Source organism: Ascaphus truei, chromosome 1 (assembly GCF_040206685.1).
Source record: "Ascaphus truei isolate aAscTru1 chromosome 1, aAscTru1.hap1, whole genome shotgun sequence".
Lineage (NCBI taxonomy): Eukaryota > Metazoa > Chordata > Amphibia > Anura > Ascaphidae > Ascaphus > Ascaphus truei.
Genome location: NC_134483.1, coordinates 174,261,523 through 174,280,649, shown reverse-complemented (window position 1 = coordinate 174,280,649; position 19,127 = coordinate 174,261,523). Strand labels below are relative to the sequence as shown.

The 19,127-nt window shown below is 39.5% G+C and overlaps 1 protein-coding gene across 2 annotated transcripts in view; it reads right to left on the bottom strand.

Annotated features, from left to right (window-relative positions):
* Positions 1-19,127, bottom strand: part of VPS13A (vacuolar protein sorting 13 homolog A) — a 211,547-nt gene that overhangs the window by 63,878 nt on the left and 128,542 nt on the right. For both annotated transcript variants that reach the window (XM_075598717.1, XM_075598726.1), the window contains exons 46-47: positions 10,920-11,023; positions 8,669-8,951 (exon numbers count right to left, since the gene is read on the bottom strand). In XM_075598717.1, the coding sequence (XP_075454832.1) occupies positions 8,669-8,951; positions 10,920-11,023 (387 nt within the window). The remainder of the gene's footprint in view (positions 1-8,668; positions 8,952-10,919; positions 11,024-19,127) is intronic.

Sequence of the window (19,127 nt, the reverse complement as noted above, 5' to 3'; positions counted from 1 at the left end):
GGGTAGTGACGTCATTATGTATGTTATGTATGTAACTAGAGAATAAACTTCTGGGAGACAGATTGAGTGTGAAATTTGTTTTTATTTATGCATGTTGCATATAATGCATCATAAGGGATGCTAAACAACTGGGAAACATTACCCAGTACCACTTTTTTTGCATTTCAAACAATATGAAATATTTATCATTTTTAATATTTTTAACACATATTTTTATATTATGCTTATGAAAGCACTGAGTGCACTCTATAAAGTAGTGTGATGGTACTTCACCACACCTTTTTTTAACAGCTGGTTAAATAACTACCAGTACCAGCATTGAACTTTTTTAACTTTAACTTTATTGCAAATGTAAAAATATTTAACTGCAATTACAATGCTAATAATTAAAATTCAAGAGTGGCAGGTTATGATGAAGAAACAAAAGTTTTTCAGCATTTCGCGGAAGGAGTTTATTCCTCCGCTCTTCGTATATGATTCCTGCCTCACTAAACATCCTCTCACTGGGTATGCTGCTTGGAGGTGCCGACAGGTAACGTCTTGCCAATTTTGTAAAATCAGGAAAGATAGTGGCATTTTTTGCCCACCATGTTAAAGGATTTTCTTTATGAGCGATGTTAGGACATTTAATAAAATGTTCAAATTGCCTCTCTTCTTTTGAGTAAGACGTAGTATCATCCACTATTGGAACATCTTCTTGTTGGCTTTCATTTTCCACAGAAATATCATTTAAGCAAGCCCACACATCTCTAATTTTGACGTGATCAGTGTTACCTTCTGTTGGTTCTTGTTGTTTTTCTTCTGTTGTTGCAGTAGTTGCACATATTGGAGACAGAATTTTCATTTGTTCAATTATCCAAGTTTTAGCCAGAACATGTACATTGGGTTTCAAGAATGTAAGTTTGTAACGTGGATCCAAAACGGTTGCGATCACATACAATTTATTAAATTCCACATGATGAAACCTAGTTTGCAAAGATTTCAGCAGTTCTGTTTGCATGGTTTCTGTGCCGTTGGTTTTGGTTTGGCAGAGAAAACGCTCTAAAGCAGAAACATTTGGAATCACCATAGATATAAGCGCTTCGTCTGCACTGGCTTCGACTGTGACGGTGAAAAATTGTTCCAATAGTAGAAGTACATTTTCACTCAGCTTAAAATTGTCAGCAGTCAAGCTCGGTATGTTGTGATCTGATGAGTATAATGTGATGGCCTGCTTTTGTTCAAAAATCCTCTTCAGCATATGGTATGTAGAATTCCACCTGGTTGATACGTCTTGTACCAGCTTGTGCTGTGGAAGCGAAAGCTTGTTTTGTATTTCCTTCAGCTTCATGCAAGCTAGTTGAGAGTGATTGAAATGCGTTATTGCGGCACTTTGCAATTAAGTCTGCAATAGATTTATCTGAAAATATGCTATCATGGAGCACCAATTGTAGACAATGGATGAAGCAGGATTAATGTCATACCGGTCATATTTAGGCCACTTTTCATATTACGTGCATTGTCCCGAAGCAATACGTGTATATTTTTTCTCTGGACTTCCAGAGTTGTAGCATCTCGCCTAATGCATCACTAATGGCAATACCTGTGTGCCTTCCTGGAAAATGACGAGCATTTAAAACCATGCATATTTTCTTAAATTCCTCAGTGATCCAATGCCCAGTGAGGCTTAAAAAAAAAAAAATTCATTAGTCTCTGAACAGGTCCATATGTCGGATGTCAAGGAGATGGAATTGTTTGGTGAATTGTCAATGTTCATCAAATCCTGAATTTTGGCAACACATTTATCGTATATTGATAGAATAATGTTTTGCGTAAAAAAAATTCTGGACGGTATTTTGTATCGCTGCTCCAATGTGTGGAGAAGATTAATAAATCCAACATTTTCAACAATAGAAAAAGGCTGGTTGTCCACCGCTATCATTTCTCCTATTTTATAATGAATTGCACTTGCCTTAAGATGATTTATGTCCCATGACTTGATTTTGTCCAAACACTTCCAATGTTTGTCCTTTATCTGGACACGACGTTCCCGCACTGGGACTGGGGTGACTGGGGTCATCTAATTTCCTCTTCTTATCCATTTTACTAAATTCTGTATAATGTTTGTACCGTAAATGTTTCATTAGGGTTGATGTTCCGAAGGTTCTGGTACTTGTACCTTCTCGAGATAAAACGAGACTACATATTTTGCACACAGCTTTTGTCTCATCGTCAGGGGACACTTCAAAAAATTTCCAAACAGAACTCATTATTGCAAGCCTGCAATAGTACTGAGTCAGACTGACAGCAAGAAAACAACAGCGAACAAACCACAAGCCAGACAGAGGTTCAAGGGAAACAGGATGTACAGTAGGATTGAAAAGTAGCCACTAAAAAAAGTTAGGTCATTGTCAGGGGGTTCACAAGGCAAACATTTTATTTTAAAACTTAGTTTTTGGAGTACTGCTAATTATCAAACCATTAAACTAGCTCCTGTAGGGAAAACATACATTTTATTTGGTATGCTTATATTGCAGTATTAATGTAGCGTGATTAAAATAGGTGTTAATATTAAAACATAGTTCGCTGCCGTTTCTAACTGATTGTTTTTTCCCTGCCGACCGGGTAGTCGGGTACCCGGCCGGGTAACAGGTGCCGAATCCGCCGGGTACCCATTACCCGTTTTTTTTTCAAATGAGGACCCGGTCCAACACTACCACATAGATGTAGAAGTTGGTCTTAGGGATCTACAGTATATGTATGTATGTACGTATGTGTATGTGTATTTTTTTTAGTCCACAGGTACATTGCTCTATGTCAAAGAAATTAACCTTTACACAATATTCTATTATAGGGATAGTTTTATCTGTGAATTGGGGTCAGCTGCCAGGCCGTCGGTCTATTAAAGCAGATATTTATATGGAGCTGGTGATCGAGCGGACTGAAGGCCCAAGAAGTGGGTGAGTTGGCTTCGACCCAAAGAGTCTTGAGGGATTGTTTTTTGCGGGGGGCTGCACACCAATCTGGTATTCAGATCACAGGCAAAGGACATTGCGTTCTATTGAAGGACAAGATCAGTTATTGCTGCAGAATCAATGCTGACAGTTTTTGACTATTCTATTAGAAATGAACAAATGTGATGTATGTTTTTATCCGGGGTGCCTTCCCCCTTTACCGCTAAATGTACTATAATACAAAGAGTTATACATGTTTATATGCTCCCTAGTTAGAAGGAATTTTTTTTTTTTTTAAGTCCTTAAGTGGTTATACTCTAAGTAAGTTATAGTGAAGGTATGATCAGGAGGCTGAGAGTAGGAGAGTGGGAGAGTGAGAGAGTGAGAGAGTGAAAGAGAGTAGGAGAGAGAAAGAGAGTAGGAGAGAGAAAGAGAGTAGGAGAGAGAAAGAGAGTAGGAGAGAGAAAGAGAGTAGGAGAGAGAGAGAAAGAGAGAGAGAAAAGACTGTCTCTAAAGGAATTTAGGAAATTGAAAAACAGATATTGTTTTTCTGCAAGAGACGCACTTTGACAGCCAGGGTTGGAGAGTCCGGGTAGGTAGAGTTTCGTAGCCAAGGTCCAGGGTAATAGAAAGTAGAGTAGTCGAGGAACGAAGCCGGGGTCAAAGCGCTGGAGAGTGTAGAAATCCAAGGAACAGGCAGGGTCAAACAGGACAGACAAAGTTCAAGACAAAACTAGACAGCAGCGGTGAGCACATTGCATAAACAGGAGTTTATGCTCAGCAATGAAGGACAGACAGAAGCAGGTATATATGTGGGAAGGGTCCAATTACCTTGCAGGGGTGTGCTCTGGTCCACCAATGGTGTCAGTGAGACACTAATCCAAAACAGCTTGTAATTAGGTTTTCTTGATCATAGGTCTGGTTGCCGAGCAACCCGCGCGCATGCGCGATGCGCGTCGCGACGTGATGACGTAATGCGGCTTATTCTGCAAGTCTCCGCCTGTGGGAGGCTCGAGTAGCTCCTTCGCGTCTTCCTGCCTCCTGGTTGCCGAGCAACGCGTGCGCGATGCGTCTCGCGGAGCTCCGACATCACGCTGCTGCGCCTGCACTGCCCTGGCAGTGCGTGACCGCATGACTCTGCCCTGTGGTGCTTCCCCGGGTCGGTCTCCGCACGGAGTAGAGGTAAGTGTGACAATTGGAGGATGAATAATTCATTACTAAATTACCCAGAGACTAGTACACAAATTAGAGACTCACTTAAAATCATTTTCAGACTAATAATGGGTCTGTAGAATCAACAGCAATTTTATGGGAGGCACACATGGCCACAATTAGAAGACAGCCAATTTCAATAGCATAATTGCAGAAATTCAAAATGGAAAAACAAAAATATTTAACGGAAAAAATTATAAAGTTGGAAAGCTCACATAAAAAAAAATCCCGAGAGAAAATGTATAAAATCTTGAATCAGGCAAGGGAGGAACTCAAGAGATTACAATTGGAGGAGATAGAGAAGGCCCTTAAGTGGACCAAGCAGCTGTACTATGATAAGGGAGATAAGGCAGATCGTTTATTGGCAAGCAAACTAAGAGGTCGAGGGCCCCGGTTCCCGCTATAAGGATAAAAGGTGGAGGGGTGACTTACAACCCCTCAAAGATTGCAGAGGAATTTGCTACATTTTATTCGGAACTCTACGATCTAGCGAACCCAACCCTGAATGCTAACATTCTGAGCCTGGCCCAGATTGAGGATTATTTGAGATTGTAACCTCCCAAAATTGATGGAGGAAGATTGTAACATTTTAAACGCAAAAATAACTCTGGTAGTACTAGGGAGGGCAGACAGCTCTTTAAAACCATCAAGGCACCGGGCCCAGATATTTTTTCAAATTTGTATTATAAAAATGTTATAGAAATTTTAGGGCCTTGTCTGTTGGACCTATTTAATGATTTTCCTCAGTGGAAAACAAATCCCCCCACAGATGATGAAGGCCAATATAGTGGTGATTCCTAAAGACTAATTCACTATGATCAGGTGGGATTTGTTAGCTAACGCCAGGCGTCAGATAACACAAGAAAAATTATTAAATGTTATTGACCAGACTAGAGATATAGTCAAAACTAAAAGCTATGCTGCGGAGCCTAAATGCGGAGAAAGCATGTGACAGGATAAGGTGTTTTTTTTTTAGATAAAACACTAGAGGCATTTGGATACTCCAGAGATTTTTTTACAGGGAGTTTGTGCTCTCTATCAGTTGCCAACAGTCACCCCACCCTGAAGATCCCAGGTGGGGAGGGGAATCTAATAACAGTTACAAATGACACTAGGCAGGGGTGCCCCCTTTGCCCTCTTCTTTTCACACTAACAATTGAGCCTCTCGCAGCCACCATCAGAGCCTCTCCAAATATAGAAGGGATTAAAATAAAAGATTAGTGCTACAAAATATCGCTGTTTGCAGATGATGTTATTCTTACTATATCTAACCCATTGACATCTCTTATGAATCTGCAGTCCACCCTTCGGGGGTTTGGTGAGCTCTTCGAGTATAAGGTAAATATGGGAAAATCAGAAGCTCTAAATTTGACGCTAACTGAAAAGGAGTTTGAGGTGCTTAAACGGCACTTGGACTATAAATGGAAAAAGACCCATTTGAAATATCTAGGAATTTATTTTACCAGATATTATATTTTATTATATAAATACTACCCTGACCTATTCCCCAAAATAAAAAAAAGACCTACAAGCCTGGAATTCTTATTGTATTTCCTGGATAGGACGTATAACTGCAGTTAAGATTAACATTCTCCCTAGACTTTTGTACTATATTCAGACATTGCCGGTGTCTGTCCTGCACTCAAATATAAAAGAAATTCAGAATCAAATTATGTAGTTTATTTGGAAACACAAAAACAACCAAGGATAGCTAAGTCAATTATGTTGGATGCCAAGGAAAAAGGTGGTATGGCAGTTCCAAATATTCTAAAATATTATATAGCCTCCCATATGAAACAAATAGTTTACTGGCACTGCCCAAGAGGAGTGTATGTCTGGGTGGATCTGGAGAGCTCACTAAAAAGCCCGGTTGGACTGTCTTTTTTATTATGTTCTAGTACTGAGATGGGGCCCGGGTGACAGTCTGAACCGACAGTAATTGGATTTACTTTGAAAATTGGGCAGATGGCAAAAAAGAAATATAAGGTTATGTCGACCCCTTCTAGGATGTTTAGATATATACAAGTCCAAAATTTTGTGTCAGGGTTTCTATGATGAGGAATTTCCTAGATATACACGATTTGAAGATTTATGTAAAACAAAAAAAAAAAAAATACCCAAGAGGTTTGATATCTCTTAAAAAAAAAAAGATACCCCAAACCATAAATATATGGTCAAGTGGGCTCTGGATTTCCAGACCGAAATAACAAGGGAGGACTGGGAAGATATATGGGAGAATGTGGGTTAAACCTCTATATGTACGGTAACAAAAGATAATATATATATATATATAAAATTATGTTATGTTGGTATCACACCCCCAAAAAGTTAAAGCAGATCTTCCCGGGGACCTCTGATAGATGTTGGAGGGGATGTGGACAGATAGGAGACCTGGCACACATTTGGTGGTATTGTCCAGTAATGCAGACGTACTGGAGGACAGTTCTGAAAGTAATAAAGGATGTGACAGATATCACGATTCTGTTAGATCCAATTCTAATTATTTTGGCTAGACCCATGGAAGATGTGAACCACTATACACTTAAATTGATTCTGCATATCTTAACGGCGACTAGAAGCGCTGTAGCAGCAGCGAGGAAAAAGACACTCCCACTCTCCAGAAGAGAGGTTATTAGAAGGGTCAATGATGTTCAATTAATGGAGAAACTTACCTCAATTTTGTATGATACCACAAGGAAGTATGATAGGGTCTGGGAGCCTTGGGATGTTGAATGGGGGCATGACCCCAGAGGGAGGGAGGGTGGGTCTGGGAGTGCTGAGTTTAAAATATGGTGTTTATCAAATGTTGTATGATATGTAATGTGACTGTTGTGTTTGTAAGAAATGTGATACAAAATGGTTGTTTCCCCCCTTCCCTTCCCTTTTTTTGTGCCCTTTCCTTTCCCATTTATGTTTTAAGATTAAAAAAAAAAACTATCTATTTAAGTGGGTATATGTACAACTAGGTATGCACCTATCCTAAAAAAACAAAACAAAAAACAACACACATTTTCAAGACTGTTTGGTGGTCCATGTTCACCTAATATAATATTTATCTTTATAGGTTTGCTTTTTTAGAAGTACAATAAGGAGTGCACCTATCCAAAAGGTGAAAAATATTACTAATTATTATGGCGGGGGAAATCGTTCTTTAAGGTTCAATCCTGCAAAGGTACTTTTGTAGTTCCAAAACATAATTATTCCTATCTTTTCAACATGTTCCTTTTGTATTTTTCAACAGCAGTACTACCTACTCTACCTGCGCTAACTCTAACCCCCTGGCTATCACCTGTGGTGTCCCGCAAGGCTCTGTTCTGGGGCCCCTACTCTTTTCAGTGTTCATCAATGATCTTCCCACAGCTTGTCAGGAAGCCTCAATACACATGTATGCAGATGGCACAATCCTATATGCACACAGCCATAGCCTCTCTGACCTTCAACACATACTTCAGTCTGACTTTTTGAGACTCGAAAACTGGATTTCCCAAAACAAACTGTTTTTAAACACTGACAAGACTGTAACAATGGTGTTTGGGACCAAGACTAAATTTTTAAACTTCCAGCGACTGAGCTCCAGATTACAACCAACACTAACACCACCCTAACTCCTGTTACTAGTTTTAAATACCTGGGCATATGGTTTGACTCCCACTTAACATTCGGGATGCACATTAATACCCTGACAACCAAGACCTATGCCAAACTAGGGGTACTCTACTGGAACAAATCCTCCCTAAGTCTCTTGGTCAGAAAACGTATCGCACAGCAGATGCTAATGCCAATTATTGACTATGGAGACATAGTATATGGCTCGGCACCTCAAACCCACCTTAGCAAACTTGACACCCTCTACAACTCAATTTGTCGTTTTGTTCCCCAATGCAACTATAACACACATCACTGCGAAATGCTCAAAGAACTAGATTGGTCATCACTCAAGTCTAGGCGCAAAGTTCACCTTTCCTGTCTTGCCTTCAAATTATTTATGGGCAAGCTACCCAGCTACCTGAACAAGCTCCTCACCCCTACCACATGCAGCACCTATCACCTGAGATCAGACTCCAAAAGACTGTTCATGGTCCCAAGGCTCAACAAAGTATCCGGCCGCTCCTCCTTCTCTTACCGTGCACCCCAAAACTGGAACAACCTACCAGAGACTCTTACATCCACCACCAGTCTAAGTTCTTTCAAATCTAAGGCTGTCACACATTTTAATGTGGTCTGTAATTGTTTCATACGCCCATAATACAAATGATCTTTAACTGTGCATGCAATGTCTTGTATATAATGTATACCCTGCTCATTATGTAACTGTATTTGTAAACATGTATTATTTGTCTTAACTCTGTGCCCAGGACATACTTGAAAACGAGAGGTAACTCTCAATGTATTACTTCCTGGTAAAATATTTTATAAATAAATACTTACCTACCAAAACAACACATTTCATATCTTGTATTCAAATCTAATTAAATAATTTGCAGTCAAAATTAGAATAACTCATGCAAAAAGAAGCCACTTACGTCCACAGAGTAAGTAATCTGGTAAGGTAACAGATTGCGAAGGAGTACAGTTGGCCATAGATGAAGAACATAAGGCAAGTCCCATTTATCATCTGTGCAAACTGACGAGATCAGGACATCTTTCATTGGCACAATGTTTATAATAAGCAAATCATTAGACGAGTTAGAAAGGTGGCATTTCTTCTGCAACAGCAGACCATCGTTTTTCATGATTTCTTCAAAGCCAATTCCTTCACACATTTCATATCCTTCATCTTGGACTGGCTTCAAACACAGTACTGATCTGCGCATTTAAAAGACAAAATATATACTGCAATATCTTTGTACATACTAAATATACATTTAAAGAACAAAGTGCCTTCGGTTTCCTTCTTTTCATGAAATGGAACTGCTTGTCTTAATTTTGTTTGATATATTTGTAAGAAAGTACTCTCTAAAATGTAAGTGCTAAAGAAATAATTACTAAATGGTGCTTCATAAAGGATCTTACGACACATTCAAGTGAATGGGCTGTAAGGTACCTTACAGCTTAGCACTGCTTCGTAAATATGACCTGGAATGTTTTACATTGTTACATAGTAGATGAGGTTGAAAAAAGACATGCGTCCATCAAGTTCAATCTATGCTAAATTTAGACGACAGATACTTTATCCTATATTGATCCAGAGGAAGGCAAACAAAAAACCCCAGTGAAATATTAGCCAATGATATCTCATACAAAAAATGTAATGCTTCCTGACTCCAAATATTGGCAATCAGATTACTCCTTAGATCAACCTCCTTCCCCTGTTTACTTATTTGGTACATCCCAGTATACAGATGCAGCGGATTTTATTCGAACATTTCACGCGTTTATACCTCAGAATACCCATGTAATTGCGCGTGATTTCTTCCAACCATACCGCCTTAAGACGCGTGTGCAGAAAATGGCATTTTTGTGTTATGGTTTTTAAACACCTGAAATTGACACAGTAGCACAGTAGCACAGTACTGTACACATTACAATCTATTCATTTCTGCCACGGATATGCAAATAATTGCACACAAAGAAACAGAAACCATGAAATTCAAACAAAGCAACCGCGATAAACACGTGTGCCTGGTGTGATTGGCCGCGTTAATGCCGCGTGGAAAAAGCAGAGCACACGAAAATGTTCAAATAACAGCCGCTGCATCTGTACCTTTCTAAAAAGATGTCCAACCTTTTTTTGACCAAATAATTTGAATCTGCCATCACAGTCTCCATGGGTAATGAATTCCCCATTTTAACTGCCCTTACTGTAAAGAACCCTTTCCTTTGTTGCTGGTGAAATCTCCTTTCCTCCAACCTTAAGGGATGGCCCCGAGTCCTTAGTACTGCCCGTGGGATGAATAGTTCTTTTGAAAGCTCCTTGTATTGTCCCCGAATACATTTGTAAATAATTATCATATCCCCTCTTAAACGCCTCTTTTCTAATATAAATTAATCTAATTTAGCTAGCCTCTCCTCATAAGTTAAATTGTCCACCTTCTTTATTAATTTGGTGACTCTTCTCTGCACTCTCTCTAGTTCCATAATGTCCTTTCTAAGGAGTGGTGCCTAAAATTGTACTCCATATTCAAGGTGTCGTCTTACTAATGCTTTGTAACGGGGCATCATTATGTTTACTTCTCTTCCATCCATTGCAGTTTAATACAAGATAAGATCTTGCTGCCAAGCGACGATCTCACCGCTTCCATGATTCTGCTGCAGATCACTGAATGGTGTCGGCTTGTATCTCTCCCAGGCGACCGCAAACCAGGAGAGATACAAGCCGACACCATTCAGTGACCTGGAGCAGAATTGCTGAAGCGGTGAGATCTCACTGCAAAATGCAAAATCTGCATTGTATTGTTTAATGCCCACTGCCAGTGGCCTTGGTGTAAGTGTCCATTTGGGAGGCCATGACATATTTTTAATATAAAAGTTTTACAGATATTGTTTGCGCTATAGTTTCTCTGTTCTTCTTTCCTTGAGTTAACCCACACATCATCATCTGGTGAACTGTGCCACAGATTGTGTATTGCATCAATTTTCTCACAGAATGCGAGTATAATCATTGAAGCCTTACCAGTCCATTTGAGTCACATTGTAATTTGCATATTGCACTATTGGTGTCTCAATTGTATTTTTACATAACACACCAGACGTCCCCCGCTTCCTTATCTTTATGGAATCAGAGAACCTAAACAGGCTGGATATAATTCTTTTTAATAGATAATTCTTGTTTACCTGTAAGAAGGCAGAGGGATGTTAAATTCATCTTCTGGTGCAGCAGTCCCTAAGCATATTCCATCTTCATAAATGTTAAATGCGATTGAAAAATGATTTCTGATCTGTATAGTATTAAAAAAAAAAAAAAAATGTAAGATAAACCAAGTATTAAGTCACATGTGCTTAAAATATATTATGTATATTTAGTTATAACGCCATAAAGCTGAATTTGTATGTGCAGAGTGAAGAACAACACCACAGCTGCACAGTGGACTGAAGTCATGTGCAGATAAATGAACCCAACCACGCAGCCTGGAGTTTCTTTGTGCCCAGACACTGCTGTGAATTTCAAATCTGCCTATATGTGATGGGTATCTTGTACCACAGAATAAACATTCTCTATTTAACGCTATCAACTCTAGTGGGGCATGCAATGCTCTGCTCTGCACCAAGGGTGAAAAGTACACATCAGAGCAGAACACTTTATTAAGCTGTCTTTTTATACTCTAACCAGCCTGATGTTATTTCTTGACAGGATTCTCCTGGTATAAAATTATCAAATGACAGTATTCTCCTGGAACTACAATTGGCTTAGTTTGTGTATTATGACTAACCGAGACCCAGGGAGCAATGCAACAGATTGTAGGTTGAAGTTACGCCTATACAACAAAATGGTAACAAACCATACTATGATGTCAGATATTGCAGTTATATACAAGCAACATATCGTTTATGTTTGTGAGTGCCCAGGAGAGTTGTAAATGTATTACAGATGTGTCATATGCCACTGGCCACCTATTTGCGTCTTGCCGTGTCAAACAATCTCAATGTGTAAAACTGATGGCAAAATGTGCACCTTTGTCTGGCAATAATTATTTGAAACAGACATGAGTTAACTAGCTGCTTTTTATTTTTGTATCAAGCAAAAAGGTGCTATTATTAAATATTAACAACGAAAAAATGGGAAGTGATCCCCAGAACTGATGCTCAAAGAATAAATCAGACAATAAAAATGAATCAATGTATAAATAAAAAAAGAACTATAATGGAATAAGGCAATGCTGTGATGAAGAATGAGCATATAAAACCCAATGCATGTGTGGCTATGTAGCAGGGAAGGGGGTGAATATAACAGGGAGGGGGTAGCTATCCAGACCGGAGCGATCCCTGCAAAGAGACCGCCCGATGAGAAAGTGCTCCCCCGCCCCCGCAACCCCCAACTATCCATAGTATACCACACTGGGTCTAAAGAAGCCCAACATTTGAGAGTAGTCACGTTAGGAAGAAGAGCAGCTGATTGCCTCTAAACCTGGCGTGCTCCAGCCGGGATACAAAACGAAAGTAAAAAGGAATGGAAGGCGGGCACTGCTAGCCTGGTAGTGATTAACTAAACGCAATCTCTCCAAAAAATAGGGTTATTAACATCGGACAAACACACATGGATCTCCAAAAAAACTGACGTGTTTCATACCACGCAAAACACAGATAAGTGACCAAAGGAGGTCACTAAGAGTCCCTAAAAGTTGCACTCATTAATATCATTATTAATATAATACAATGTACATAAAGTACCAGTTTGATAACTAGTACCAATAGTATGAAAATATATACACAGACCAACTGGGAATAATCCACATTAACTAAACTATAACACGACAAACAAATATATAAAGTTTTATTACATAATAAAATCTGACAAAATGCATAAAATAACAACTAAATTACAAAAATTAAAAAGATCCCCTAGTGGGTATTTTTTCTATTTTTACACATATATTTTTTCTATTTCCTTTTTGTAGTATATGCTACATGTTATATATATTTAATATATATTATATGCTATGCATTATATTTTATATTTCTACTACTTATTATTCCTTATCATCATTTTTCAGTTTGATGTTTACATGTATCCATTTGCTACTCACGATTGCTAACTATTGCAGTTCTTACCATAATTCATTTATCCCCTTATGTCTGCTGTCTTCTCTTGCTGCACTGAGCCTATTTGCCAGCTTTATCCCACTCATGGGAAGGATGTTGATCCAGGGATTAATCCGATTGCCAATTCTTGGAGTCAGGAAAGAATTCATTTTTCTCCTTAATGGGGTTTTTTGTTTGCCTTCCTCTGGATCAATAAGTAAGTATAGATATAGGATAAAGTATCTGTTGTCTAAATTTAGCATGGGTTGAACTTGATGGACCTATGTCTTTTTTCAACCTCATCTACTATGTAACTATGTAACTTTGTAGTGCTGGTGCTGTTTAAATATGGCTACATACTAGCAATATGCCATTTTGGCCATGAATGTTAGTATATCGGAGAATATGTCCCTCCCCCATACATTTAATTGTGCAACCATTGGTTGCAGCCGGACCAATAGGCTTCGCCCTTAGAGTATTTAAATCCCACACACTAACTAGGCAGGACAACTCCTCCCCCTGTGAAGAAGCGTGTGGATCGCGCGAAACGATCGTCGGGGAATAGTGACGTCATTACGTTGACGGTCACGTTGGTTGCGACGGAGCTTGCATGCAGCTCCTACTGCACCGTTCAAATATTCCTCTTATGTATGGTGAGCAAGGTAGTTCTGTGTGTTTTTCATTTTTGTGTTAAGACCCACTTGCTTAAAGAAGCATATGAATAGCACTGTGGATAATCCTGGACACATGATACATAAAGCTTGGCCCCCTGCAGACGCACTTACTAGAATTCCCTCCTACTGTCTCTATACCTTCTCTTACCTACCAATTAGATTGTAAGCTCCTCGGAGCTCCTCTTCCTTAATGTTACTCTTATGTCTGAAGCACTTATTCCCATGACCTATTATTTATATTATTTGTTATTTATATGATTACAACATGTATTACTACTGTGAAGCGCTATGTATATTTATGGCGCTATATAAATAAAGACATACAATACAATACTGCTGAGATACACCAAGGAACCCTGTACATACAGGGCATCTATCATACTATCTATCATACTGCTGTCCTTGCAGCATCATTTATCAGCTCGTATATTTCCTGTTCTACTGCAGGTTTTGTATACCTTATACACCTGCCTACATGTCTATACTTGTTCACTAATAACATCTGGTGCATACTGAATGTACCATATACCTTATTCACTGTATCTATTTCAAATCACAATAACAGTGTTTATTATTGATGTTGTGACATAGTAATGTCTCCTTTTGGTATACTGTGTCTCTAGCACTATGGGATTTCCCCTTGTTTAAGATGCTGCTATTTTGCATGGGATAATGGTGAGGCTATTTAGCCGTGTTAATATATTTTGGACCCTACATACATATATATAAAGCAACTGTAAATATTCCTGTATATTCATTTGCATGTCTTAGACAGGTCTGCAACCCTGTCTTTCACCATTATCACCCAGCAAACAGCACTTCCACTGCAGCAAGTGAAAGACAGGGTTGCAGACCTGTCTAAGACATGCAAATGAATATACAGGAATATTTACAGTTGCTTTATGCTTTACTGTGGAGGGTTTTAGTCACTTTTTTTACCCACCATAACCTTAATAGTCGTGGTGATTACCTACTCTTATCTCATTTGAGCAAATGTCAGTAAGCCAACCTCACACTGATGAGACCCATCAAGGTTGAAACATGTCTGTGAGTGGGTTAACTGACTTTGCATCTCCCAAGTCCTTGCTTAAAAGCTGTGTTTAAAGCAGCATGCATTGACTAAGGGTTGCTCATGTAATGTGAGCATGAGATAAAAAGTGGCACTGTGTGCTCATTTGCATGTCATTTCCCAGAATCCCTTGCTGCAGTGGAAGTGCTGTTTGCTGGGTGATAATGGTGAAAGACAGGGTTGCAGACCTGTCTAAGACATGCAAATGAATATACAGGAATATGTACAGTTGCTTTACTGTGGAGGGTTTTAGTCACTTTTTTTACCCACCATAACCTTAATAGTCGTGGTGATTACATATATATATATATACATACATATATATACACACATACACACATACATATATATATATATATATATAAACAAAAGGAAAAACAGCGCAAAAAAACCTCATAGTGTAGTATAATTAAAAATGAAATTTATATTAAAGGTGAGTATAGCACGTACATCAAGATTAAAAATAAACAGCATGACATGTTAGGGACATGTTACCACTCGACGAACAGCAACACAGGAACACGTCGTGGTGGCTTAGGTTTCTCTCCTCCAGAAGCAGGGACCCAGGATAAACTCTTTCCACTCCAAATTAGAGTTCCTCACTTCACAGTGAGGACGCCACTGCCGCTGCCGCTGTTGTGGGGAGGGAGACTCTCCTTGCCGGTTCCGGGTTGTTCCACGTGTATCTGTGACGTCATCAAATGGCGTCTTTCCGAAGTTCTTTTTGTTTTTGTACTAGTCCTGGTGTGCTGAGCCATCCCATGAGAACAGCGGCATCAACCTCATCCTAAAAAGGTTGTCTAATTCCCTCAAGGGTCACAATTGCACTAATTCACAATCGCTTATATTACAACCTATGAGGCAGGCAGATATATATAGATATATATATATCTATATATATATAGATATAGACTCCTTACCAGGTAAATCCGGGATCCCAGGACTACAAAGCAAGGAAGAGACAGCACAATCAGGAATATCAAAAAACGTATATTAAGAAGAAAAAGCTGGCACAATCACCGACGTTCCGGTCCTAGACACAGGACCTTTCACAAGGGAGTGCTCTAAACATAGTGAAACCTGACAGACATATATACCCACCACCAAGTAACAAACAAACTCCTGATAGGTTGGGCCGTGATGCTAAACAGCTGTAGCCACTAACTAATCAAATCTGACATCAACATCATGTATGCGACTACCACTAGGAGGCGGTAGTGTCAAGTGGCGTCTTACGTATCTAGGGAACCATTAGGGCAAAAAGCAACAGTAGCGCGCAAGCGCAGCATGCGTAGCTCCCTAGATAACTAAAAATAAATAAATAAATGTAGAAAGTACCTTATAGACACGCGCGACCAATGCATTCACAATGTAAAAAAAAAATGTGATCTCATAGCGCATGTGCGGTGCGCGTGGCTGCGTAGGTAGCTAGAAATAAATAAATATTTACAAAGAGTGTCACGGAGACACGCGCAGCCAAAGCAATCTCAATATGATCAAAAGAAATGTCATAGCGCATGCGCAGCGCAAATGAATACAAAAGTGACTGAACATGAATGTATATATAAAAAAAGGCCGTAAATGATAAATAAATAAATATAATAGCATCCAACAAAGCCCTAACACCCATAACACCTAGTGGAGAAAAAAAACAGTGTGGCAAAAAACAAAAAGAGGAAGGGGAGGGGGGTGACCCAAAGTAACAGGGAATCCCAAGATACAAAAGGAGCAAATACATCAAAGTAGAGTGTAACACCACAAAGAGGCACAAAGGGCAGACAAGGATTAATCATCAGGAAAGTAAAGGGAAATAACAAATTACATCAACGACAAGCAAAGAGATAATGTGGAAGAACCACAAAATGCAAAAAAATTGAAAAAACAAAAACTGGCATACAAAAAACCAATGAAACCAGAAAAATACAAAAAAGGGACCAAAATGATAACTATGTCCGTTGGCGCATTAAATGAAACATCCAAGGCGAAAATCTTCATTGAGACCATGTGTTCTTAACTCATAGATCATTTTAGCCTCCAGCTGAAGTAACAATTTGTTCCTATCCCCACCACGAGAGGACGTATTGGCTTGCAGGATAGGCATACACTTAAGTGTGGATAGACTATGCTTGTGTTGCCTGAAGTGTCTGGCTACTGGAAGATGTTTCAGGTCCTCACCGATGTTAGTGTCCAATAGAGCTTTCCTAATGGTTGACCTATGGATCGCCATCCTTTCCTTAAACATCCGGCTTGTTTATCCTATATAGTAAAGCCCACAGGGGCATTTAATAAAGTAGACTACAAACCGTGTCTCACAATTAATGAAAGATCTAATAGGGATGGGATACCCATTGTGTGGATGGGAAAAGGATTGGCCAGTCTGCATAAAGCTGCAATTAATGCAGCCATGGCATTTATAAGTGCCAGGTTTCCTTCGGAGCCAAGACAAAGTAGGTGTATATTTGCTCGATGGATCAGCCTGCACCAATGCGTCCCGAAGATTTCTACCACGACGGTAGCACATACGCGGCGGTGCTTTGCACAATTGGCCAATTTGGGGATCATTGGCTAGAATGTGCCAATTCTTAAGTATACTGCGCTTAATATGATTAGAAGCAGTTGAATAAGTACTGCTGATGTTAATGTATTGGTCTTCATTAGTAGCTGTATGTGGTATAAGGAGAGATTCCCTCTCCAAAGTCTGGACTCTCTTTAAGGCTGCATGGATTTCAGTCCTCGGATATCCCCGATCAATGAATCTTTGGGTCATTTTTAAAAGTGAGGCCTCAACAAGTGAAGGATCACTGGTGATACGCTTGACCCTCAACATTTGGGAATAAGGAAGACCACGCTTGAGTGGCTCAGGGTGGTGACTGGTCGCGTATAACAGAGAGTTCTTGTCAGTAAGTTTTTGGAAGATCGCAGTCTCAAGTTTACCATCCTTTTTATAAACCATGGTGTTAAAGAAAGTAATACTGTCCATACTTTGAGTAACAGTGAAACGAATCGTGGATGGAATCAAGTTCAAATATGCAACAAATTGTGAAAGCTCCTCCTCTGAACCTCCCCAAATGAGGAAAATGTCATCGATGTAACGTACATAATGGTTGATGTTAGTCGAAAGGGGGGCATCACCTAAAATGTGTACTAGTTCATAGCTGTTCATGAACACGTTGGCATATGAAGGTGCCATGTTTGATCCCATCGCTGTGCCAGTTAATTGCAGGTAAAAATCACGTTCAAAGCGAAAAAAGTTTTTATGTAGAATAATTTCAACTAGCTGCAAAATGTATTCAGCGGGTGGACCGTCATGTTCAGTGAGTAGAGTGTAATGTTCCCGGATGGCATCCAATCCTTCCATGTGCGGAATATTGGTATAGAGGCTGGTGACATCCAATGTCACCGGCAACATTTTAGTTGTATCAAATGTGATCTTGCCCAGTTGATTAATAAAAACAGTGGTGTCCTTAACATATGATTTCATATTGACCACCAACGGTTGTAACAGGTAATCAACATACTGAGATATAGGGTGACACAAAGATCCAATCGCCGCTATGATGGGTTTACCTGGTGGCTTGTGACTAGATTTATGTACTTTCGGGAGTACATAAATGACTGGTATCACTGGGTGACTCTGTGTCAGGAAAGATCCAATTTCTTCAGAAATCCAGGAATTATTGACTCCCAATTGGAAAATGGAGTCAATTTCACGTTTATAGATCATAGTGGGATCACCCTTAAGTTTTTTATAGTAATGATGGTCCCCAAGTTGTCTCATGATCTCAGATCTATAATCAATGTAATTCAAAATGACAATGCCCCCGCCTTTGTCAGCCGGTTTGATTATTATATCATCATTGGCTTGTAGTGTTTTAATCGCTTGTTTTTCCTCAATAGAAAGATTGGAAAAACTCCTCTTGTGATTCTTAATATGACGCCTAGTATCACTGCCGAGTAACCCCATAAAAGCCGTTATACTGTGATTGGAAACCACTGGGTCAAATGTACTTTTATTCTTGAATTTGTGTGTAACCACGTTGGATGGAAGGATGTTGGAGTGTGCTGTCTCAGTCCTGGAAAAAAAGTCTTTTAGGCGTAGTTGTCGATCCAGTTTGAATAAGTCAATTTCCCAATTAAATGGATTTTGACAATTTGTCGGCACATATGAGAGGCCTTTATGAAGGACACTTAGCTCAGCCGAAGTTAGTTGATGGGAAGAAAGATTAAAAATGACCTCCTCCTAGGGCGTCCTCTCCCCCTCTGAGTCCCGATCCAGAAATCTTGAGCTTCCTGTCACCTCGCCTGATCGTTCTCCCACGTCTGAATCTGGAATGGGTTGTCTGTGCGCCATTCCAGTGCTGGCTCCTAAAAAAGGATCCCTTGATGTATTCTCAGGGGCGTCAGATGCGTCTGTATCACTGGTGATATAAACTGTGGGTGTCTTTTGAGATTTTTTAGAGCGCGAATAAGTTCTCTTATAGCCACCACGACCAGTCCAAGATTCACTAAGCCCAAGAAGCCACCTGTAGACACGTTTGTCCTGATAGTCACTTTTCACCT